At 54.9% G+C, this 20,244-nt stretch overlaps 9 protein-coding genes across 9 annotated transcripts; 3 read left to right on the top strand and 6 right to left on the bottom strand.

The window, feature by feature from the left end:
• Window positions 1-294: 294 nt before the first annotated feature.
• Window positions 295-1,934, bottom strand: PUNSTDRAFT_97984 (RTA1-like protein). The gene is made up of 11 exons (XM_007380489.1): window positions 1,885-1,934; window positions 1,717-1,833; window positions 1,588-1,664; window positions 1,463-1,530; window positions 1,296-1,408; window positions 1,215-1,237; window positions 1,082-1,161; window positions 777-1,025; window positions 650-720; window positions 562-601; window positions 295-510 (listed from the first exon to the last, which is right to left on the bottom strand). The coding sequence occupies exons 1-11, from the start codon at window positions 1,889-1,891 to the stop codon at window positions 426-428; spliced, it is 930 nt and encodes a 309-aa protein (XP_007380551.1). The 5' UTR covers window positions 1,892-1,934; the 3' UTR covers window positions 295-425.
• Window positions 1,935-2,775: 841 nt separating this feature from the next.
• PUNSTDRAFT_131213 (uncharacterized protein) lies at window positions 2,776-7,209 on the top strand (the record flags this gene model as incomplete). Its single annotated transcript, XM_007380488.1, has 22 exons — window positions 2,776-2,817; window positions 2,871-3,140; window positions 3,190-3,268; window positions 3,321-3,399; window positions 3,453-3,573; window positions 3,624-3,742; window positions 3,797-4,217; window positions 4,271-4,372; window positions 4,427-4,543; window positions 4,603-4,701; window positions 4,759-4,882; window positions 4,944-5,104; window positions 5,158-5,202; window positions 5,253-5,410; window positions 5,463-5,555; window positions 5,608-5,725; window positions 5,779-5,899; window positions 5,946-5,990; window positions 6,043-6,124; window positions 6,185-6,831; window positions 6,883-7,032; window positions 7,097-7,209. The coding sequence occupies 22 exons, from the start codon at window positions 2,776-2,778 to the stop codon at window positions 7,207-7,209; spliced, it is 3,306 nt and encodes a 1,101-aa protein (XP_007380550.1).
• A 165-nt stretch (window positions 7,210-7,374) lies between these two features.
• On the bottom strand, window positions 7,375-8,125 carry PUNSTDRAFT_60685 (uncharacterized protein; the record flags this gene model as incomplete). Its single annotated transcript, XM_007380487.1, has 2 exons — window positions 7,375-7,836; window positions 7,895-8,125. The coding sequence occupies 2 exons, from the start codon at window positions 8,123-8,125 to the stop codon at window positions 7,375-7,377; spliced, it is 693 nt and encodes a 230-aa protein (XP_007380549.1).
• Window positions 8,126-8,238: 113 nt separating this feature from the next.
• Window positions 8,239-10,913, bottom strand: PUNSTDRAFT_82486 (cytochrome P450). Its single transcript, XM_007380486.1, has 16 exons — window positions 10,685-10,913; window positions 10,504-10,611; window positions 10,320-10,445; window positions 10,199-10,261; window positions 10,044-10,143; window positions 9,945-9,988; window positions 9,846-9,885; window positions 9,699-9,795; window positions 9,516-9,642; window positions 9,329-9,463; window positions 9,123-9,227; window positions 9,023-9,065; window positions 8,943-8,972; window positions 8,679-8,890; window positions 8,597-8,628; window positions 8,239-8,544 (listed from the first exon to the last, which is right to left on the bottom strand). Exons 1-16 carry the CDS (start codon window positions 10,766-10,768, stop codon window positions 8,343-8,345), a joined length of 1,548 nt encoding a protein of 515 aa, XP_007380548.1. The 5' UTR covers window positions 10,769-10,913; the 3' UTR covers window positions 8,239-8,342.
• Window positions 10,914-12,142: 1,229 nt separating this feature from the next.
• Window positions 12,143-12,898, bottom strand: PUNSTDRAFT_61734 (uncharacterized protein; the record flags this gene model as incomplete). The annotated part of the gene is made up of 1 exon (XM_007380485.1): window positions 12,143-12,898. The coding sequence occupies one exon, from the start codon at window positions 12,896-12,898 to the stop codon at window positions 12,143-12,145; it is 756 nt and encodes a 251-aa protein (XP_007380547.1).
• A 507-nt stretch (window positions 12,899-13,405) lies between these two features.
• PUNSTDRAFT_36196 (uncharacterized protein) lies at window positions 13,406-13,941 on the top strand (the record flags this gene model as incomplete). Its single annotated transcript, XM_007380484.1, has 4 exons — window positions 13,406-13,508; window positions 13,562-13,657; window positions 13,708-13,793; window positions 13,852-13,941. Coding segments are annotated over 4 exons (375 nt in total), but the record flags the coding sequence as incomplete, so codon positions are not given.
• Window positions 13,942-14,185: 244 nt separating this feature from the next.
• On the bottom strand, window positions 14,186-15,351 carry PUNSTDRAFT_42416 (thiazole biosynthetic enzyme; the record flags this gene model as incomplete). Its single annotated transcript, XM_007380483.1, has 4 exons — window positions 14,186-14,328; window positions 14,395-14,593; window positions 14,655-14,949; window positions 15,005-15,351. 4 exons carry the CDS (start codon window positions 15,349-15,351, stop codon window positions 14,186-14,188), a joined length of 984 nt encoding a protein of 327 aa, XP_007380545.1.
• A 1,132-nt stretch (window positions 15,352-16,483) lies between these two features.
• Window positions 16,484-18,664, top strand: PUNSTDRAFT_111323 (uncharacterized protein; the record flags this gene model as incomplete). The annotated part of the gene is made up of 5 exons (XM_007380482.1): window positions 16,484-16,819; window positions 16,877-17,235; window positions 17,283-18,420; window positions 18,482-18,596; window positions 18,651-18,664. 5 exons carry the CDS (start codon window positions 16,484-16,486, stop codon window positions 18,662-18,664), a joined length of 1,962 nt encoding a protein of 653 aa, XP_007380544.1.
• Window positions 18,665-18,921: 257 nt separating this feature from the next.
• Window positions 18,922-20,075, bottom strand: PUNSTDRAFT_111322 (chorismate mutase; the record flags this gene model as incomplete). The annotated part of the gene is made up of 5 exons (XM_007380481.1): window positions 18,922-18,990; window positions 19,054-19,328; window positions 19,417-19,706; window positions 19,768-19,789; window positions 19,853-20,075. The coding sequence occupies 5 exons, from the start codon at window positions 20,073-20,075 to the stop codon at window positions 18,922-18,924; spliced, it is 879 nt and encodes a 292-aa protein (XP_007380543.1).
• Between the last annotated feature and the right edge of the window lie 169 nt (window positions 20,076-20,244).

Raw genomic sequence — 20,244 nt, 5'->3', positions numbered from 1 at the left:
CCGTGTTTCCCCCATGTACTCTACACGCAGGGTTACAGGACACCGAGTATCCCTACATCGGTCATAAACTCAATAAATGTCTCTCGTTGTTCACCTGTGTACTATGTCTATCTGTCTCACAGACTGGGGGAGTGTTAATTGGTCAGTTTCATGGGATGCCTACTTGTGTTGCCTGTTGTTATTCTGTTGTTCTCTTGAGCTTGTGATCCTTGTTTTTCAGACGTCCCGCGAGACATGATATCCGCTCCGGACAAGCGCTGCGTGCTTATTATAGTTCAGATATAGCAGCACCCGCCTTTCACTCAAGAGTTATCAATGCTACTGATCGATGCTCGGCTATGAGTATACGTGATCCACGTATTGATATAATCGTCCATTGCGATGAGTATTCTAAAGGTAAGACCGTACATGAGTCGTAAGCTCCGTCAGTTGTATTTTGGCGTCTCTGGGGGACTCAAAATTGCCGTGTGACCGCCTGAGAGTAGCCGCCCGGGATGGAAAAAGTTCAAGCTGTGAGTTATGTTAGAAGTGGCGCGAACCTTGCAGAGCAATTGTACGAACGTAAACATAGCAATCGTGATCATGGCGCCGTCCAAAACATCTGAAGCTGGTGTTAGATTTCAAACTCAAAACACAGCGATACACTTACTGAAGTATACTTGAGTGTGGATAACACGTCCGTTCCAACCGTCTGAGAGCTCTATCGTGCGGTATATAGATCTGCGGCGTGGCTATATCAGTGATGGCGTAGAAGCTGCAATGTCGCTACCACACACCGGATGTAGATAACCACAGTACTGATGCACAGGCCAATTACCATCAAACGCAGCTTTCCATAAAGCTTCGGCTGCTGTACGGTCGGCAGGAACCCTCGAACACTGCTATCCGAAGGCAACTTTTCGAGCACGACGGGTACGGGCGGGGCTGCCCGAATCGGCCTATCCCTCAGGACTCTCAATAGGAACTCGGCGGCAAGGAGGGTGTAGATCGTGATGGCGACTAGCTGGAAAACAATGCCTCCGAGCCTACCATATCAATAGTTAGCTTGCATAGATATGAGCGTATCTGTTATGCGACGTACATGATATTGCCTCCGAGGACGGGATGAGTGCCAGTGGCAGTTCCACCACCATACGCTTGTACGACGAGAGCCACGATGTCCTATTGGAACTACGTTAGGCGCCTCTTTTGCGAGACCTGATCGAGTGTCTTACGCAAGTAAGGAACACAGTCGTGTCTGAACGGAAATCAGACGAGTTAGTGTCAGGCTCAAGCACACTAGTGCATGTACGTACACCACCTGGGTGTTAAGCGACTGTATTGCGGGCCCAAGAGGGCAATAACCTTGCCAAGGATGATAAAGTTCGCAGCGACTAGAGGCGTTGGGCTGATAATAGTTGTCGATATCCTGCAGAGAGACCGTGAGCATATAGCACGAAGCACGCAAAAGATATGGACTAACTGTATCAAGAAGGGATTAGCGGCATCCACATTCTTGCTACTCCATAGCCTGGCAGACCATCCTAGGATCTGACTCGACACGATTCAGAGCTGGAACTTGCGGCTGCAACGACAATGATGGCGTACCTCGCCAAGACCAGCAAGCACCGCAGTCGGGAAAAGCCACCATAGCCGGTAATAGATAGCTTGTCCGGTATGAATCACTAGGGCAATGTTTAACCGTCATATCCCTGAGATGCGCGAAGTTGATCTTACGAGTAGATAGTCCGTATAATGAAACAAAAAGAGCACAAATCCAGAGAGTAGGGATATAACCATACGCGTTGTTCTCGTTGGATTCAGTAGCTCGTGAAAAGACGAATGATGGTATGACTGTGCGCAACGTCAGAATGGTGAATCGAGATTTTGGAGATGGTTACTTACCCGGCATATCAAAGCTGGACGCAAGAAGCAAAAACGAAGTGGTGGATGGATGAGAAGTGGATATCGACGACATTCCGTTTGTCGCATGCCATTTATACCGGCAAAGTTACCACGCATGTTCCAAGATAACCCGCAGTACTCCACAATCAGATAGCACAGAACCGCATGCCGCCAACTGCGGAAAACGAGGTGCGACGGCAGCGGTAGCGAGTCGCGCCCTTCCCGCCAGCTCAAGCATCAACTGCGGATGGAGGACAGTCACTACGGGTGGTCATTGCGTCTTGGCAACGTTATTGCGGAGTACAGCCTTCGAGTAACGAGGAACAACGTTCATCAGAGTTCTGGTCAGTATATCAAACTCGAGTGGATAGGCGGGAACTGCGATCAATCTTGCAGGCAGCGCCGAGATCGGATGTCCGGCATTCCGCAGAAAATGCAGAAAAGTCTGCAGGCGGCTCGTTAGCACTACCGATGCCGTAGCGTATGTTTGCTTGCTCAGGAGTACTACTGTACTTTTACCACCATAAGTTTAAGCGGACCCCTTGGGGACAGAGGACACGCTGTAAGTTCAGACCCGTGGGAAGCTTGTGAACTGATATCAATCAGATTGCTTTGTTCTCACAGTAGGTGCTTACAACTCCCACGGTCCGTAAACTTCGGCCGAAATGGGAGGGGACAGGGGACAAAACCCTGATTTAGGTTCAGTTCAAGGGTAAGGAGGGACTGGGAACGAACTTATGGTCGTAAAAGTACAGTGTAGTACCGTCGACGTCGGCAGATGCCGCGTTCCGGACGTGCCTGTGAGCGTTTGGGCGCTTCTAACCGAAGCCGATTAAGCCACCGCCTACAGGCGCTTATGTCAATTACTGGTACCTGGTACGCGTCTACACCATGAGTCAACCGCCTACCAATCCTCAAGATGATGCCGACCGAGTAGATTCTACTTTACCGCTCTGAACGAGATGGGTTGACTGATATAATCTTAGATCAGGTTGAAGCGCCTCGCGAAACTCCAGTCATCTGCCGCGAGTTCGCCATCTCCCTCTCCCGGTCCTGAATCTTCATCAGCCTCCTCGGGTATCCAGCCCAAGCCGACTCCGAAGCCCGTATCTAGTACGACTCCTAAGCGTGTACAGGACCCAGCTCCATCATCAGCCGTGCCTTTGAAGAAAAAGCCACCGCAGACCTACCTGAAGCTGGACGTGCCAGCATGGGAACATGACACGATCGGTGCCGTTTTGAAAGTCACCTTGGATGTGAGTGAGACCCTTCATCGCATTGTTCTAACTGACCATAGCTCCGTAGAAAGGCGTCGCGGAGAAGAGCGGCTGGGAGACAGTGTGGCTCAAGCATCTTGCCAACGAATTGGAATCCGAAGGGCTTGGTGCGTAATTGCCATTTCGACCCTAGCACCATATTCATAATCCATCATACAGCTCCGCCATTCCATTTGAACACAGATTTGATAGATCGCCTGCTCATCGCCAGACTGGATATTGATCCTCAGGCGATGTCGTGAGTATTCCGTCTCACCTCGCCCATTCACGTTGCATTGAGCACCTCTTCAGAGATGACATGGAATACTTGTCGGTTCTTGCGTCTCTTCCCGCACAACAAACCGTGTTCGAGTATCTTGTTGGATGTTGGAAGCGGTTGAATGCTGCCAGTGATGCTCTGAAGAAGAAGGTTGTGATATTTACACTCTCCTCCTCTTTTAAAGACGTACTCATACGATGCAGGGGTACTCTGCATCCGAAGTGCAGCAAGTGCTCCCCACCCTGGACAAACTGCGAGACCTCCTTGTGAGCTACGCGGGCTTGACATTGCAGGAGCCAAACATGTTCCCGCAACCGGAAGGGTACGTTCTATGATCCGATACCCGCATTGTCTTATTCATTTTAATGATCTACAGGAAACAGCTGGGTCCCCACGAACTCACCGCGTCACTGGTATCGATGTCAGCGCTCTCGGCCCCTCTGCTATCGACATCAACGTCTCCCGAAGTGCTAGGTCCGGGTGAAGTGGTTCATTTCTTACAAGATATGGCGAATCGCTTCGATGATCCCAGCGAACTGGCGGATGTGTTGGGACCCGTCGTGCGGACGATGCTCCTGACACACCCTTCGCTCTGGCGTCCGGAAGGTCTAGCCGGGGCGGACAACGCCTGGCGCGGGATCCTGGCCGGTTTGGAGGCCCTTGTTGCCATCAAGCCGATCGCGACCATGATCACACAGTTGCCCGAATGGAATCCTCCCCATGCGAATGCCCACAATTTCGAGCATCTCAGCCTCATGGGTCCTCTCCTGCGCTTGGGTGTCTTTGGCCGAGAATGGGTGAGCTACGTGCGTCACTCACTTGACTTAGCAATTCTGAAGGCATCTGCCAGCCTTACGTTGGAGCTACTTACTTTGCCAATCCTGAGAAGCGCCTGAAGAGCGAGATAGATTCGTTCTTCGCCAGCTTGCGAGGAACGTTGAAGACTCTTCAGGTTTGTAGGGCTTGCCTATCGGGCTGCATCGCTCAGCTCATGATGCATTGCCAGTCCACTCTTTTCCAAGTGTTCAATCAGGTCGTTCGAGCTTCGCCACAGGCAAGGGAGGCGGTTTTGCAGTACTTTGCTCGTGCTGTTTCTTTGAATGTGAAACGCACAGGTTTACAGGTAAGTCGTTCGGACGCGATTTCGGCGACCTGCTCAGGTGGACCTTCGTTTGTCACCAGGTCGACCCTGCTACAGTCGCGACCGATTCCTTCATGGTTAATCTGCAAGATATACTGTTCCGCTTCGCTGAGCCGTTCATGGATGCGAACTACACGAAGGTAAGTTTTCACCAATTCGCCGACGGTGCCGGCCTATCTGAGGATTATGTGCCATAGGTGGACAAGATTGATCCTCAATATTTCGCCCACTCTTCCAGAGTAGACCTGAAAGAGACAACTCGCATCAAGGCAACTAGTGAAGAAGCTAATCGATGGGCGGAAGATAATCGAGACCCTTCGGGTGCGATAGCTTCATACCTCTGACTTCCGTCTCTGAACCAGGTGATTGATAACCTGAACAGCCACTGCGCCGAACTTCATATCGGACATCTTCTACCTTTGTGCTGCGCTTTTCAACTGCGGATACCTACCAACCATCAATGTGTTCGAAGACATGGGAAAACATTACGATGACCTGCGGAGACACATTGAGACACTGCAAGGCGACGGGTCATGGATGGGCGTACGTCCTATCTGGCCGTTTCGTATTGAATTGAATGCCAATTGCGCGCCCAGTCATCCCTGCAAGCTCGCGTCGAGGCTGCCATCAACACTGTGAAGGTAAGGCACCCGCCCATACACAGAGTCAATTCATTCACACCGCGGGGCAGGCTCAACAATCCAAGCTACACACGCAAATGTTGACCTTGCAAATACAATTGGAGGATCCGGAGTTTATGCTCCGTTCCTTGACCTTCGTCAATTTCGTTTCAACATGGATCATACGATTTGTCGATCCGAAGCACCGTCATCCGACACCCCTTGTTGAGTGCGATTGTCTCATCGACGAGGTCTGAATATGATTCTGAAACTCCACGTAGGCTACCGCTACCAAAGGATGTGCCGCTGGCATTCAGAGTGTTGCCCGAGTACATGATTGAAGATGTTATCGAATATATGGTCTTCGTCACACGGTAATCCGTCGTTCTCTCCGTACTGTGAGGATCCAGACTAACGACGTGGCAGTCATTCTGCGGGGACTGTCGAACTCACGGGGAAAACAGAACTGACGATATTCTGCTTGACTTTCCTTACGTCGACATGGTATATCCAAAATCCGTTCCTGAAAGCTAAGCTCGTCGAGGTACTGTATTTTTTTCCTTCGGGGAAGCGGTATTCCCTGACAGACACCTGTAGGTCTTGTTCATGGGTGTCTATGGCCAAGGACCGGATCGCAAAGGGCCACTGACCGCAACCCTCAACTCGCACCCAGTGGCCCTGAAACATCTTATGTCTGCCTTGACCCACTTCTATTGCGGTATGCGATACCTTCGTTGTGGTCGTCCGTGTCTTATGATTCGCAGAGGTCGAGCAGACCGGCGCGAGTTCGCAATTCTATGATAAATTCAGTCAGTGTGACCATTCGTATTCATACGTGGCATACTCTGAATATGGTGGTAGATTCCAGACGCAATATCGCGTACATCCTGAAGGTCGTGTGGAATAACCCTGATCACCGGAAAGCTTTACAAACCGAGGCACGGTACGTGAACATCTTTCCTGTATAGTTTCGGCCAAGTTTGAGCGCATGAATATCTGTTAGGAACGTTGAAAAGTTCGTGCGATTCGTGAATCTGATGATTAACGATGTCACGTACTTGATGGACGAATCGCTCGCGGATTTGGCGAAGATCCATAATATCCAAACTGAGATGGAGAACAGGGCTGTCTGGGAGTCCCAATCAATGCAGTATCGGAAGGAGAAAGAGCAAGAGTTGCGTACGCTCGAGCGCATGGCCTCCGGCTATTGTTCGTTGGGGAAGAGCACGGTGAATCTGCTGAAGATTTTCACTGCGGAGACCAAGGCACCGTTCATGCTTCCAGAAATTGTCGACAGGCTGGCAGCTATGCTCGACTACAACCTTGACGCGCTCGTTGGTCCCAAGTGCACTGAGTTGAAGGTCAAGGATGCAGAGAAGTACAGCTTCGACCCGCGAGTGTTGTTATCGGATATTCTGCAGGTGTACTTGAACCTATCGGACCAGGGCGAGTTCGCTAGGGCAGTGGCCAACGACGGGAGGAGTTACAAGAAGGAGCTCTTCGAGAGAGCGGCGGCGATTGCAAGAAAACGAGCGCTGAAAACGGATCCGGAAATCGAACAACTGAGGTTGTTTGTCGTTAAGGTCGAGGAGACTAAGGCCACACTAGAGGCCGAAGATGACCTAGGAGAAATCCCTGATGAGTACCTGGGTACGTGTTTTACCTGGAGAGGGGCCTGTGCCAGGAGCTCACAAGCCGTAGACCCACTCATGTTCACTCTGATGCGAGATCCCGTCACATTGCCTTCTTCGCGTGTTGTGATCGACCGGTCTACGATCAAGTCACATTTGCTCTCAGACACTAAGGACCCATTCAACCGACAACCGTTGAAGATTGAGGAAGTGATTCCAAGTACGTTCTTCCTTGGGCAGGTGTGTGACTCGCTGGCGTCTGATGCACACATTCTCCTCGGCAGATGTTGAACTGAAGGCCAAGATCGACGCGTTCCTGCACGAACGCAAGAACAAGAACACCGCTTTGGATATTCCAGAGGGCGACGTTGTGAACATGGACATCACCATTGACTGAGGGAAGTTCGTTATGACCAATGTAGCATCAGTATCATACAGTGCACGATTAGACCCACGACCGCTATCGCTTGCGCTTCTTTATACCTTTCCCTCCCCTTGTCGACGTCCGGGCAACCATTTTCCTGGGCCTCCCGCGCTTGCCCCTTGTCGGGGCTGTGTGTCTTCAGTATAAGGACACGCAGAGCGTCGCCGGTAGCTTACCCGGAGATTGGCCTTCCGCTTCCTCATCCTCCTCATCGAGATCTTCGGTTCCAGCGTCAGTGCCTGTTACAGTAGGCGCGATGCTCGCATCGTCATCCTCTCCGCTTTCTTGCGTCAACGCGCTGCTGTCGCTGTCCCCACCCACCAGTCCCGCCAAGCTCGCTTTCCTTCCCTTACCCTTAACGCCCCTGCCGAGCGAACGACGCCCTTTTAGCGGAGGCGGAGGGGTAGCTACGGGCGACGAGGGAAGCGACGTTGAGTTCCGCATACGCCTGCGTGCGATTTCAGCCTCTAGGTGTTCGTCCGCCGGTAAGACGAATTCGTAGCGAAAGAACGGATGCGATGCAAGATTGTCGGTCGGTGAAGGCGATTCGACTTGACGGGGCGAACTTGGTTCACCCGAGGGATCATAACCTTCCGGTTCCTGGACAGTTCGTATGGATGGGGTGGCATATTGGAGAATGAAGGTATCGGATGCATACAAGAGCTTCAAGATTATCAAGGTCATAGCAAGTTCTGAGCTTCTTCCATATATCTTCCACGGAGACATCCTCGCCAGTGTCCTTGTGCACGCCATTGCGAATTGTAAGGACGTGGAAGTGGCGATGAATGCCAACTGGGCGTGCTCGCATCAAGTTGCGAAAGAATGAAACCTCGCCATTGACGCTGTCCAGGATAGCTGCATATTGAGCAGAGGAATCATCTACAGTCATTCAGGATGGTGAAACAATGCGAGTAGATGCACCGCTCGCCACACAAGTTGAACACAAGCCGCGGCCCTACGCGTTTCGCGTTGATCAAGCGACGGCACAGCCAAAGCTTCGTGAGGTCTAATTATAACAACAACTACAGATTCCTCGCAATGTGTACATGTAGCGCTAAGGACAATCTTCCTAGAAGATCTCGCGGAAGATGTATTGTAAGACAACCTCAATTGTCATCATGGAAAGCCCCGACATCATTCTGTCTCTTGCGGAAGCAAACCTTGGCCGTTGGATTGGCTAGGCAGTTGGCGGCGAAATAGACGTTGGGTGGGCGTATGTGAGAACTGTTCTCGAGTTGCACGTCGTAGTTGACCACAAGGTGCGCGAGCATCAGCTTGAGCTCATTCGCGGCGAAGAATCGACCGGGACTGCGGTGACATTAAGGCTTGCGCATCACACGTTTTCAGGCTGGGGACATACCATGCGTGCTTGCCGTGTCCGAAGGTAAGGAACTGGGAGTACGACGATCAGGTCTGATCTGGGGAAGCTGCCTGAGGCTTACCCCTGGATTTGTGTTGACGAACTGGTGCTTGGCAATTTCACCCTCGCTCCCCCTTACGTCCGAAAAGCGCCATGGGTTGAAGCTCAAAGGATCGTCGTAGTTGGCTTCATCCTCGTGTGTGGCTATGGCGGGCGCCGCCAAAGAAGTTCCTTTGGGAATGAGAGTGCCGTCCGAGAATGTATGATCCTTCAGTGCTAGACGCATGAGGCTGACTGTCGTGACGATATCATCAGTTGGACGAAGTAGGAACTGTGAGTCACATACTTCCGCTCAAGGAGTTTATCCGGCTTGACTCTGATTTGGATCAATGAGAATGGTGTTCGCTTACCCCCCTTGTGTCTCACCTTTGATGAAGCTGTCGACCTTGTGCATCTTGGTCATGGCAACCTGCGCGCCAGGAGGGTAAGCATAATAATCTCATCTCTGCCTTCGATATTCTATCACCTTCGTCCACCCATCTTCAGCGACCACGCGCTCGACCTCTTCGCGAAGAGGCTGCAGCCATAGCTCCGGATTTGCTGCCAATGAATATAGTGCGTGCGTCATCGTCTATGCGTCCAAAACATATGTCATCCTATGGTGCGGTCGGAGCAACCCTTGCTCACCAATGTGGAGGTGTGTATCGCTGCAGACGAAACGGTTCAGGCTACATTGAAGTAGGAGAAGGAGGAGGAGAAGGAGATATACGAGCCTGCAAAGTTCAGATTCAGGACTCTGGTTACGAGATCTTCAACCTGACGATTCGGACCCTCGGCCACGTCCATCATCCACGTCACGAAGTCATTCTGCGCTCGCGACGTCAGAACCCTTCAGCCGCCGAGCGAACACGCGACTCACCGGTTTATCGGGGTAATCAATGCCGTACTGATCATATTGACGTCTTCGCTCCTCTACGATGGGGCCTAGATCGCGGGAGGCATCCTTCACGGCCTTATTAACGTTGAGCAGTAAGGGGGCAAGGATTCTTCAGAGCATTACGTCAGCACTGCTGTCGATATCATCCATGCTGGATAGGCGTACGGCTTAAGGAAGTTCGGAATCAATATCGCCCGTTGTTGGGCTACTTGATTCTCCATGGCGAACTGCATATTAAGATTTTGCCACTCGATATCCCTGCCTGAGCGAACCGTTAGGAGAGCAAGGACAGACGATCGCATGAGTGCTTACACAACGGATGTCCGACAAATATCCTGTTGCTGGCGCGGCACTGTATCCTGCGCATGAGCCTGCAGTGGTATGGCGATACATGAGCACGAAATTGCCCACCACAATTGTTCTGATGGTTTCCATTGCGGGAAGTACTGCCCATTCTGCGAGGGAGGGATCATGATTGTCATTGAGCATGGCATATATGCGCGATCTTACCGTCGCCTTTATCCGGCACGAGTTGTTGGAAGCCCAGTAGCACCTCTTCGCGGACATCGCTGAATAAAGCTGCCAGATTCTTTGTCAGCTTCACCGGGATCTGCATTTTCCCTTTAGTCTAACCCTGTCAACAGAACTCTCATATCAACACGCACAAGGTGGAGGTGGTACTGGTTCTCCGTAATCTCCTTGGCGAAGATGTACTTGGTGGCAAGGAACTGGTGTAAACGTAAACACGCCTCCAAGCTAAATTGCACGCCTGTCGCTTCCACTTACATCGGTGATAAAGTCCATGAAGGACATAGTATCGTCCGGCAAGCGGCGCATCTCTTCCGCCGCCGAACCGCTGGCCAACACCAGCCACCTATCCCATAGTGCGATCTTGAAGAAGCCGCCTTTGTGCTGTGTATCAAACTCAGATACGGAGTGGCAGCAGCGACGTCGTCCAAACGAGTGGTACCTTTGCATATCCCTCGGCAAGACGGTCCTTATCCTTGCGCAAGAATCGAACGGCGTCGATGTAGGATAGGATTGGATTGCTATATCCGATCGTCGGGATAGCCGCGAGCTGGGTAGGAGGACGTAATCAGATTAGCCGCCTCCGGTTCGCAAGGTCACAGCGCCGGGAGGAGAGCGCTTACTTGCGAAGATGCGCGGAAGACGATCTTGTACAGCAGATATGCCACCGCGGCACTCCCAACGATTGTCACGAGCCTGTCGTTCATGGCTGTATGCAGGTATCACCAAGCAGCAACTAAGCAAGTGTGTGTCAGACCACTCGTCGAGGTCTTCCTTCTGATCTTCGTTATAACGACGCCCGGGGGGCCGCTGACGTGAAGCCATTTGTCGCTTTCGGCCCTAGAGTGTCCTGTTTCGGTACCCAAGTCACGTCGGAGTACGTCCCATGCGCGTCGGGAAGCGCATGGGAAGCAGCAAAAGTCTATGGGTGTGGGCGAATGGTGGACTCCGCTGCCCAGGGTAGTTGTTCCGACCCCACGCAGGACGTCGCCGCTGGTGGAAGAAGCGCACAATGCGAGGTCTCCTTGGCCGAATCCCGTCTAACCGAGGGAGAAGAAGGATGAATGACCGATTTAAGGCCATCTTCGAAGATCAATGAAAACGGTTAGGGTACTGGGCCGTGAGTAGTACGTTTCGTGATACTGCCCAGGTGATGGAAGGATCCTTTTTCTCAGGCATTAAGGCGCTCAAAGGACCGATGGCTTTTCTTCGTGCTGGTATCACATAACTGCGCATCACCCGTGGGAGAACCTGGGGGCTAAACGCCGAGACGGCACATGAAGACTATTTCTCTCGTACCGGGGCAATGTCGGGGAGGGTTGATAGAGGACTTGAGTATTGCACTACGACAAGTGGAATTCTTGGCAGAATACGTCAAGGTGTCTCGAATGCGCAAGGGCGGTAGTTAACACACGCCGATGTCAGATCCAATACGGTTCTAATTCAATGGTATCATATACAGATGGTTATCATTATATCCATGAACCACTTACTCCTCCTCCCTTCTTACATCACCACGCAATCCCCATCCTTCCCGTCCTTGCCTCCTCCATCCTTTGCCCTTTCGGCCTCCTCCGTCGCAAGGGCCAGCTTCTCCTCCTCGGTCAAGAGCCCCTTCTTCGCGCGCTCCTGAAGTGCCTTCCTGCGAGATTCCCGCTCGGCCTTTGCGCGGCTTCTCGCCCAGAGAGCGGGGTCGATGTATGAGTATAATTGAATCATTAAGGGTATTACGTCCGTGGTCGGGTGTATGCGCATCCACGGAGCATTGATAGTTTATGGTCGAACATTCGGGTCGATCGTCATGGATACAGCAATGGCGGAGATATCGATACAGATTCAACGTGCAGATCAAGCGGCGGCGAAGAGAGGCGGAGGAGCCCATGACATGGGGTCAATAACAGGAGCCGGTTTCGACGGTCCGTCGGGTTCGGATTCGGTGGTGGAAGGCGTCGCGGGTGAAGACGGAGCGGATGGGGATTTGGATGGGATGGCAGAGACGGACGAAATGGCGTTGACGATTGAAACAGGTGGCAGACTGAGTCGTCATGAGTATATCCTCTACATCACAGGTAAAAAGGTGCTCACCGGTCAGTGGCGCTGAATGGGTTCAACTTCTTCTGCGCCGCGCTGGATGTGGACGTAGTTGTAGTGGTGACGCCGGCAGCCGGTTTAGGCGGAGCAGGCGACCGTGAAGCAGAGGCGGAGGCGGAGGAGACGGGAGCATTCGCGAGGGATCGCTTGATAGCAGCCATTGCCGCTGCACCTCGTGCACCAACCTGGTTGATCTCCTGCCTCATCTGTTGCGCCGACACCCCCGAGCTGGCCTTGGCCGCAGTCGGGCGCGCGTTAACGCCGGCGGAGCAGTTGTGCGCGTTCGGGAAGCGGTGCGAGGGGCAGAACTGTTGGCGACACTTGTCGCATCCGATCGGCGCATACAGCACCTTCCCGCACTTGGCACGGGCGCAGTGCGGGAGGTTGCTCTTCGGCGCGCCCTGCCTCCCGGTGGTGACCGCGCACTCCTGCTGAATATGGCGGTCCATGCGCACGTTCGGGTCCTCGCCAGGCGGGACGGCAACAGGGGTGGAGCATAGCGGGCAGCTCGGCGCAATACGGTTCACGCGCGATTCGTCGTAGTGGGCACAAGCATGGCCGGTGCCGGAGCCCGCGGGCGCATCCACGGCACGCGCCTTGAAGTGGTCCTGGCAGAAGAGATGCGCGCAGTGCTGACACTTGAAAGGGAGGAAGTCGACGAGGTGGCAGGTCGGGTCGTAGCATTGGGCGCCGATGGAGAGCAGCGCGGTGTCGCGCTCGGCGTTGGGCGTGGACGATCCGGACATGGCGGGGATGTTGGTGGTGGTCAAGTCAAGTCAAGGAGATGGTTCGAGGTTTATATGGCGGCGCTGGGCGGGACGCGCGTCCAGGGCCACCGGGAGTTGCGTAAGCTCAGCGTATATGCTGGCCAGTGGCAATGTGCCAAGAAGAGGATGTCGTAGTCAGCCTCGACAACGCGCAAGTCGCGAGTCGCGAGCGCCTGAGAACGTTCGAGCAACGCGCAAACCCCTATTCCCGCCGTCGTCTGCCACGATGAGCACTCGCACGAGACCGTCGCCGCTCTCCCCGCGCAAGGCAAGTACACCGAACGCTGGCCGAATCACACCGCCAGCAGCGCCACCGTCGCCGTCACCGTCCCCGCGCACCGCGACGCTGCCCGACACGCAAGCTCGACGAGCGTCGGGTGTACCCGAGCCCATATCTCGGCGCCTCTCCGGAGCGCCCACCGTACCTGGTATGGGTGTTCATCCCTTAGCCCAACGATGGCAGAGAGCTCATGGAGGCCAGGAAGTCCACCTGCCAAGTCTCGCGCTAGGGACCTGCTGAGGAAACACTATGGGTTAGGCATCGGCCCGCCTGCCCCTTCTGGTCGACCTTCCGATCCGATGGACCTTGGTACGAAGCTGTTCAGGCAAAGCGACGGAGCTCGAGTCGCTCAAGTTTTGCAGATTCGCCGGCGTTTGACGCGAAAGCGTACTACGAACAGCTGATCACCACGGCATCCCTCTCGACGCTCCTCAAGCGGGAGAACGAACTGCTTTCCGGTAAACAGTGGTCGATACCCGCCTTGCCGTCTCTGACACTATTCGCGTAGAAATACGTGAGCTTGATGGCGAGCGCCAGTCTCTCGTGTACAACCATCATCATGAACTCATCGCTGCCTCGGACACAATCGCTGCTGTACGTTATTGTCTAGTTCTGCCTGTGTCCTTCAGATCTTTTACCCCCCCCCATGTAGATGAAAACTCGCGCAGAGTCGCTCGACGCCGATCTTGACGCGCTTAGAGCCGCTTTCTCCGAAATATCACGTCTCGTGCCCGAGGTTGCGGCTACTGTCGACGCCGACACGCACCCGGATTCGCGATCGAAAGAGAACGACGCGCAACGATAACCATGTGCTTCGCAATATTTGGCGCACGTAGGGGACAGTGCTGCGGACGAGATCCTGAGCCCCAGCCGTCTTGGGACAGCCAGGGTGGAAACGCTCAGCAGTACGTGGGATCGTGAATACCCATGACGCATATGCTATCGTGTATAATACATGTCCATGCACCCGAAATCAGTGCAGTTCTTCACCCGACCACCCGACCATCGACAATCTGTGCGGACTCCAGAATTTTGATAGCCTCTTTGGCGGCCTTGACGCCGCTGGCCATCATCGCGCCGAAGGTAGGGCCCATGCGGTTCGAGCCATCGTGTTCAGACAGCTCCATACCTGCAGAGGTCAGTAAATCATTATTAGTTCTGACGCGATTTCACCGACGCATGTATGGCAACCCACCGGTCATGATCAAACCAGGCGTCACCTCGCGCGTGCCATTGACAATGGCGGGCTCGGCGCGGTTCATGTCCAAACCACGCATGTTGCCGAGTTCCTTGAGCAGTCCGGCGCTGACGAGGCGCTTGGCAGAAAAGGCGCCCATGGGGCCATCGTGGCCCGTAGCTGAGATGATGACCGGGGCCGTGATAGTGTTCGGGTCCTGGAAAGCGAGGTCAATCTTGGGACGCGGGACGCGGGACGAGGGCCGCATGGCCACTCACCATGCATGACTGTGTATCGTGGTTGAGGGCGACGAGCGTCCAGTTAGTGACCACGCCGGCAACCCGCTGCTGACCCCGGAAGTCCGTCCTGACGATCAAATCCTCGACCGCGGTGGCGTTCATCATCACCACGTTCGGAAGAGCGAGGACCTTGGAGAGGATGGTGGAGGTGAAGAGCGCTGCGTGTTTGACGACGACGAAGGCACCTTCGTCTTCGAAGGGTACGCCAAGCTCTTGCAGGAAGCGGTCCGCCGGCTTACGGACGACCATGGGCGTCATCAGTTGACCTCCCAGCCTGGATCGTGGACAGATCAGAACAGTTTGATGAGCATGGGCATGGGACTACCCACCAGGCGCCTCCGCCGGGAGCGACGTTGGCCTCGAGGATAGTCACCTTGAGGTCAGGCCGGGTCGTCGCGAGGTGGTACGCGCAAGAGAGTCCCGCGCTGCCGGCGCCGATGATGACTACGTCCGAAATCGAGCGCTCGTACATCATGTTGAAGTACCGCTTGATCATCGCGCGGGACACCTCCGCCTCGTGTATCGGGGCGAACTGGTAATTGCCCTCCCAGTCTTCGCGCACCTGGACATCGCCGTTGGCCTTGGTGCCATTGCCCAGCGAGTCCACCTTCTTGCTGAGGAGCGGAGAGTCGTCCAGGAAGGACTGCGCGGGAGAGTTAACAGCGACGGGGGCCATAATTCAAAAGAGATACAGAGATAGCGAACGTCGGTGCAGAGCGCAACCCACGCAAACCATCTGTCCCGAGTAGATTTGATTTATATAGCCCATTCTGACGCAGTTCGGAGTATGTACGTGCCCTGTCCAAGCAGTGAGTTTACGACGCTCCAAGCGAAGCACGCCGAGCGGCATGTGCACTGGCCCCAAGACATCGGACACAGCCAATGAGAAACGTCGACGTGAGTTGCGCCGAGTGAACGAGATCCCGACCTCGGATGGTTCAGGGAAGAAAGGCTCTCCGATGGAGGTCGAGAAGCTTCGGCTCCGGTTCGGGGTTTAAGTCGCTTTGAGGAATGAAGGGGCTTCATATTATTCCGGTAGCCCCTGAACATTTGGGAGATATGCCATTTACACGAATATTTGTGCTCTATGATCCACCACCCGAATTGAGGCCGGCGTTCAGGTTACGTGTCATGGTACACCGATGTCAAACGTAGGCCTTGGAGGATCTACTGCAGGCGGCGCCACTGTAGCGGAATCTGGAGACTTGACCACGCTGATCTTCTCGGATCCCGGCCCCAGTCCAGATATACCAGTAACACATCAGCTGCGGATATGGCGAAGAGGGCAGAGGCACAAGGTGGTCCCGGGATATCTTCGTCCTATGGGAGTGCAGCAGAGGAAGGTTCGGGATTGCGAGCACATTTGCGTCAGTCTATGTACCATAAGCACTCCTGTGAGGTAAGCGGGCCTTGCAGAGCCCCTGTTCTGTGTTCACGAGATACCCCGGGCGTCGCATAGGCACATCCGGTTCCTCGCAGGAGGATCTGCAAGAGGATAGGGTTGTGGCGTGCCACCAAACGTGCCTCGGAAGTTGCCGTGCAGATCAAGCGCAGATGACATTGACGCGACCGTGATTGACCGCGCATCCGGGCGTCGCTAGGGCTGTCGCCGTCACTGTCAGGTACCGGACCGGTCGCCACGTGAGCCCCTCCGGCCGTCTCTCTCTCCCACTTCAGTTCCCGGGCCATTGTGGCAACATAAACATATTCCTGTGGCCTTCACACGTCTACTTACGCTCCTTTTCCTTTCGTTTTTGGCTTTCTTCTTTTGTTTCAGTCTTGGTCGCATCGTAAGGGAGTAGAACGTCATGTTCTCTATTCGCCGCAAGTCGAAGAAGCCCGAAGACACCGGCGCGCCTGTCATACGGCCGACGCTGTCACTGCCAGAGCTCTCGCAGAACGCGCCGCCGCTGCAATGGCCCGAGGAGCTCGTCAGCATCTCCGAAGTCAACGAGCCCACGGCGGCGAAGGCGGAGCTGCCTGTCGATCACGGCCCCATCCCCTTCCACAAGCCGTTCAGGTCGCTCAACGGAAATGGACAGGCGCCGCCCCCACCGTCTGCGTTCGACACGTTCAAGACGCGCCCTCCGCCTCGCCGAGCCACCCAGAGAAAGACGCGCGTACCCCCGACTTTCAATCTTATGGTACGTCACAAGATATTCCTCGATGGTTGCGAACGCGACTCAGACGGGTTTGGACAGGTTGTGGGGGCCCAAGGTTGCGGCAAGACGTCGTTGCTACGTCTCCTTCTCGAGACAGCGGACCTGTCTCCGACAGCCACAGTTGATCAGCGTGCCGTCATGGAGCGCTTCTTACGCGGTGACCCCAAACGTACCCAGTCCATCCAGACTGCATGCGTCGAAATATACGAGTCCAAGACGGACCGCATCCTGTTCTCTGTCGTTGACACGCCTGGATTGGATTTTAGGGAGACACGGGAGCTGAAGCTGGAGCGGCAAGTGTCGGGCATCATGAAATACGTCGATTCTCTGTATGCCGACACTATGGCGGAGGAGTCAAAAGTCGCAAGGCAAAGCAAAGGCGACCAACACATCCACTTGTAAGTGGACGGGCTCTTTAGATCAGGTCTGTGCTCAAGTGCAGTAGGTGCATATACATGATCGACCCTTCTTCCATCATGTCCGCATCCGCGCGTCGGGCGCTCTCATCGCTTCCTTCGAAGACACATTCGGAATCCACTCTCAGATACTCTGCTATCAACGCCTCGATGTCGTCTGACGGCCACGGAGACGAGGACGAAGACGAGGAGAGCAAGCGCCTTACCATGTCACCCGCCGAGATACGGGTCATCCGTCGCCTCTCGGAACGCGTCAACGTCCTACCCGTTATTGCGAGGTCCGACTCACTCACGGACGAATCCCTCGCCGAACTGAAAGACGCGATTCGGCGCGACCTGCGCGGAGCGCGCATCGACCTCGGGATCTTCGAGCCTGCGGGCCATCGCGACGTCAGCGCCCAAGAGTCGATCCCATCTTCACCCGTGTCGCCCGCAAAGAAATCCGCCATCTCCTTCGCGATTGTGACCACGCCCAATGGCACCAGCCCAGTGGTCGCGAACGGCGACGATGCATCGAAAGCGGAAGACGACAAAGAGGCGGACGCGGATGACGGCCGTCAGTCTCGGCCGGTCATCAAGTTACGCCGGCCCAGACACGCGCCGTCTCTCAGGCGCTCCCGTTCTCGGGGGAGGCTGCTAGCTACCGAGGAACTGGTCGAGGACCCGGAGGACGAGCTGGACACGGAGAGCGTCGCGAACGTGCGCTTCTCCGCCGCCGTCGTTTCGAAGGCCAACCTGGCCGAATCGCTACCCTTCGCGCTGATGGTTCCGGAGCGCTCGTCCCGCCGTCGCCGCCCGTCTATGGGTGCGCCCCTCCCGACCGCCTCGCTAGCCCAGTCTCTGTCTCGTTCGATTTCCTTGCACAGTGCCGACACGGGATCGGCCAGCGGAGACGCTACGCCAACACCTCTGACCGTCGTTACTCCCTCGGAGAATGGCGATGCACACCCAGCAGGCGAAGAGAAGGAGGAACCTTTGTCTCCCTCATCTGAGTATACCCATTCGACGCATGCGAGGAGTCGGCCTGCGTCCTACGTCATGGGCCCCCCTGAAGATTTGCGGGGCGTCTTCCTGCGCAAATTCCGATGGGGTACGATTGACGTCCTTGACCCTAATCATTGCGATTTCGCGGCGATGAGGACCGCCGTGCTGTCCACGCATATGAAGGTATCTTGAACAGTTCTGTGCTCTGATAACATATTCTATATGCTGATTATATGTCCTCCAGTCCCTCAAAAACAGGACAAGAGAGGTTTTGTACGAAAAGTACAGAACCGAAAAACTGCTTGCCAGACGCGCTACCAGGACCATCAGTGAAGACGAGACCTTGCGGTTGCTGGAAGGTATAGGATGCTTGCATCAGACATGTCGCTTCAAGTTGCTGATTCTCCCCATAGATCTTGGTCTGTGAATACTTTTACCCCATCTACAACTTCGGAAGACGCGCAGGATGTGATCGCCGTGTGGAGTATCATTTATGCTTATTTTTGTGTTGCTTCCATCGTAATATGGTTGTGAGACGTGGATTATTGCTGCATTCTGGAATCCCTGTACATCCTATCTTCGTTATTGCTCATATCTTTTGCTCGTTATCTCATGCGGACTTGGCGTCCAGTATAGTTTCTTCCGACATTTCCAAGAGACAGTAGTACATGTGTGTAGCGATATTTATTTCTTGGATAGTTCCTCGATCTCGGCCTCCGATAGGCCCTCGAGTCTCACGAGAAGGTAGTCTACCTGTGATTATACCTGTCAGTCCCGGATCTACGCCTGCCAATCATTCATCATGTCACGACCGACCTCGACCTCCTTCGTGAGAGGAATGATGTAGTTCTCGTACAGCTCGACGACGCCGTCCACGTCGATCTTGAGAGCGCCACTCTGGCCGAGCGGCTCGCCGTCGGGCGCGAAATCCTGCGCATACAGGGCGGCCTTCTTCCTCAGGCGCTGCAGCAACCGAGCCTCGACCTCGGGCTTGGTGATGAGCGCCTCCAACTTCTCGCGATCCCTGGTCTTGATGTGCGGGATGAAGGCGGAGGGATGGTCGGAGAACTTGGATTCCGATACGAATTTGCCTGATCGCCCCGGGCGCGTTCCAGAATGTCCCCCCACCCCCACTGTCAGCCGACGCGATTCTGGGGTTATATGTCGTTGCGCACGCACCGTAGTGCACCCGCTTGCTGATCGCGGCGAGGACTTCGACGTCGATGGTCGCCGCGCTGCCGTAATTCCCGTCGTCTTCGTACTCGGCGTCGCCCCTTATGCCGTTGGCGCGCTTGATCGCGGCTAGTGCGAGCGTCGCCTGCTTGGTGATCCGGGGGACGATGGAGCGCGTGTAAAAGGAGAGGATGGACGGGTTCACGTTCACGTTGTTTGGATGCAGGATCTGGGGGAACGGCAGCGGGCCGAGGACGGGCTCTGGGAGGCCCTCGGTGAACGGGTACTCGTCCGGGCTGCCGTTCAAGCGAGACGATCAGCGCTGGCGGTCAGATATGGTCACGGTCGCTGCCTCGCCTTGTGTACCTCCGGGCCTTGGCTGGGGGAGGCCTGGTATCAGCCGCGCAGCACGAAGCGAGTAAGGGACTTCAGGGAGGTGTACCATGGAACGTCTCGGTCTCCTTCAGGAACCAGTCGAGCCAGCTGCCGTCGAACCCCTGGGCGGCGAGCTCGGGGAAGGCGCCGCGCTGGTAGATCTTCGGGTTGTGCGCGAACTGGGCGCGTTCGATGAGGAGGAAGATGATCGTATCTTCGAGGCGTGTCAGGATGGAGCGTATCGAATCCAGCGAGAGCGGGTCGCGCGATAGGAAGTAGTTGCTCTGCATGGTCGGTCCGCGTCTATGGAAGGGCTCGTGGGCAGGCCGATACCGACCTGGGGGGGGCATCCTGCAACCACCGGTGATCAGCCCCTGCCTCCCACACGTACGCATCCCCCTCGTTTCCTATCTCAGAGGAGCGAAGCCCCGGCCAATATCAATCCACGGACATGCCGGC

This window comes from Punctularia strigosozonata, assembly GCF_000264995.1.
Source record: "Punctularia strigosozonata HHB-11173 SS5 unplaced genomic scaffold PUNSTscaffold_2, whole genome shotgun sequence".
Lineage (NCBI taxonomy): Eukaryota > Fungi > Basidiomycota > Agaricomycetes > Corticiales > Punctulariaceae > Punctularia > Punctularia strigosozonata.
The sequence above is the reverse complement of the archived record's forward strand: the minus strand, read 5'-3'. Positions and strand labels throughout refer to the sequence as shown.

Coding starts and splice junctions, on each gene's coding strand:
- PUNSTDRAFT_82486 (XM_007380486.1), bottom strand. CDS start 10,768: ATGAACGACAGGCTCGTGACAATCGTTGGGAGTGCCGCGGTGGCATAT. Junction 10,446..10,503: donor TTGCCGAGGGATATGCAAAG/GTACCACTCGTT, acceptor TTTGATACACAG/CACAAAGGCGGCTTCTTCAA. Junction 8,629..8,678: donor TCGTCAACACAAATCCAGGG/GTAAGCCTCAGG, acceptor TCGTACTCCCAG/TTCCTTACCTTCGGACACGG.
- PUNSTDRAFT_97984 (XM_007380489.1), bottom strand. Junction 1,026..1,081: donor GTCCTCGGAGGCAATATCAT/GTACGTCGCATA, acceptor TTGATATGGTAG/GCTCGGAGGCATTGTTTTCC. Junction 511..561: donor ATCACGATTGCTATGTTTAC/GTTCGTACAATT, acceptor CATAACTCACAG/CTTGAACTTTTTCCATCCCG.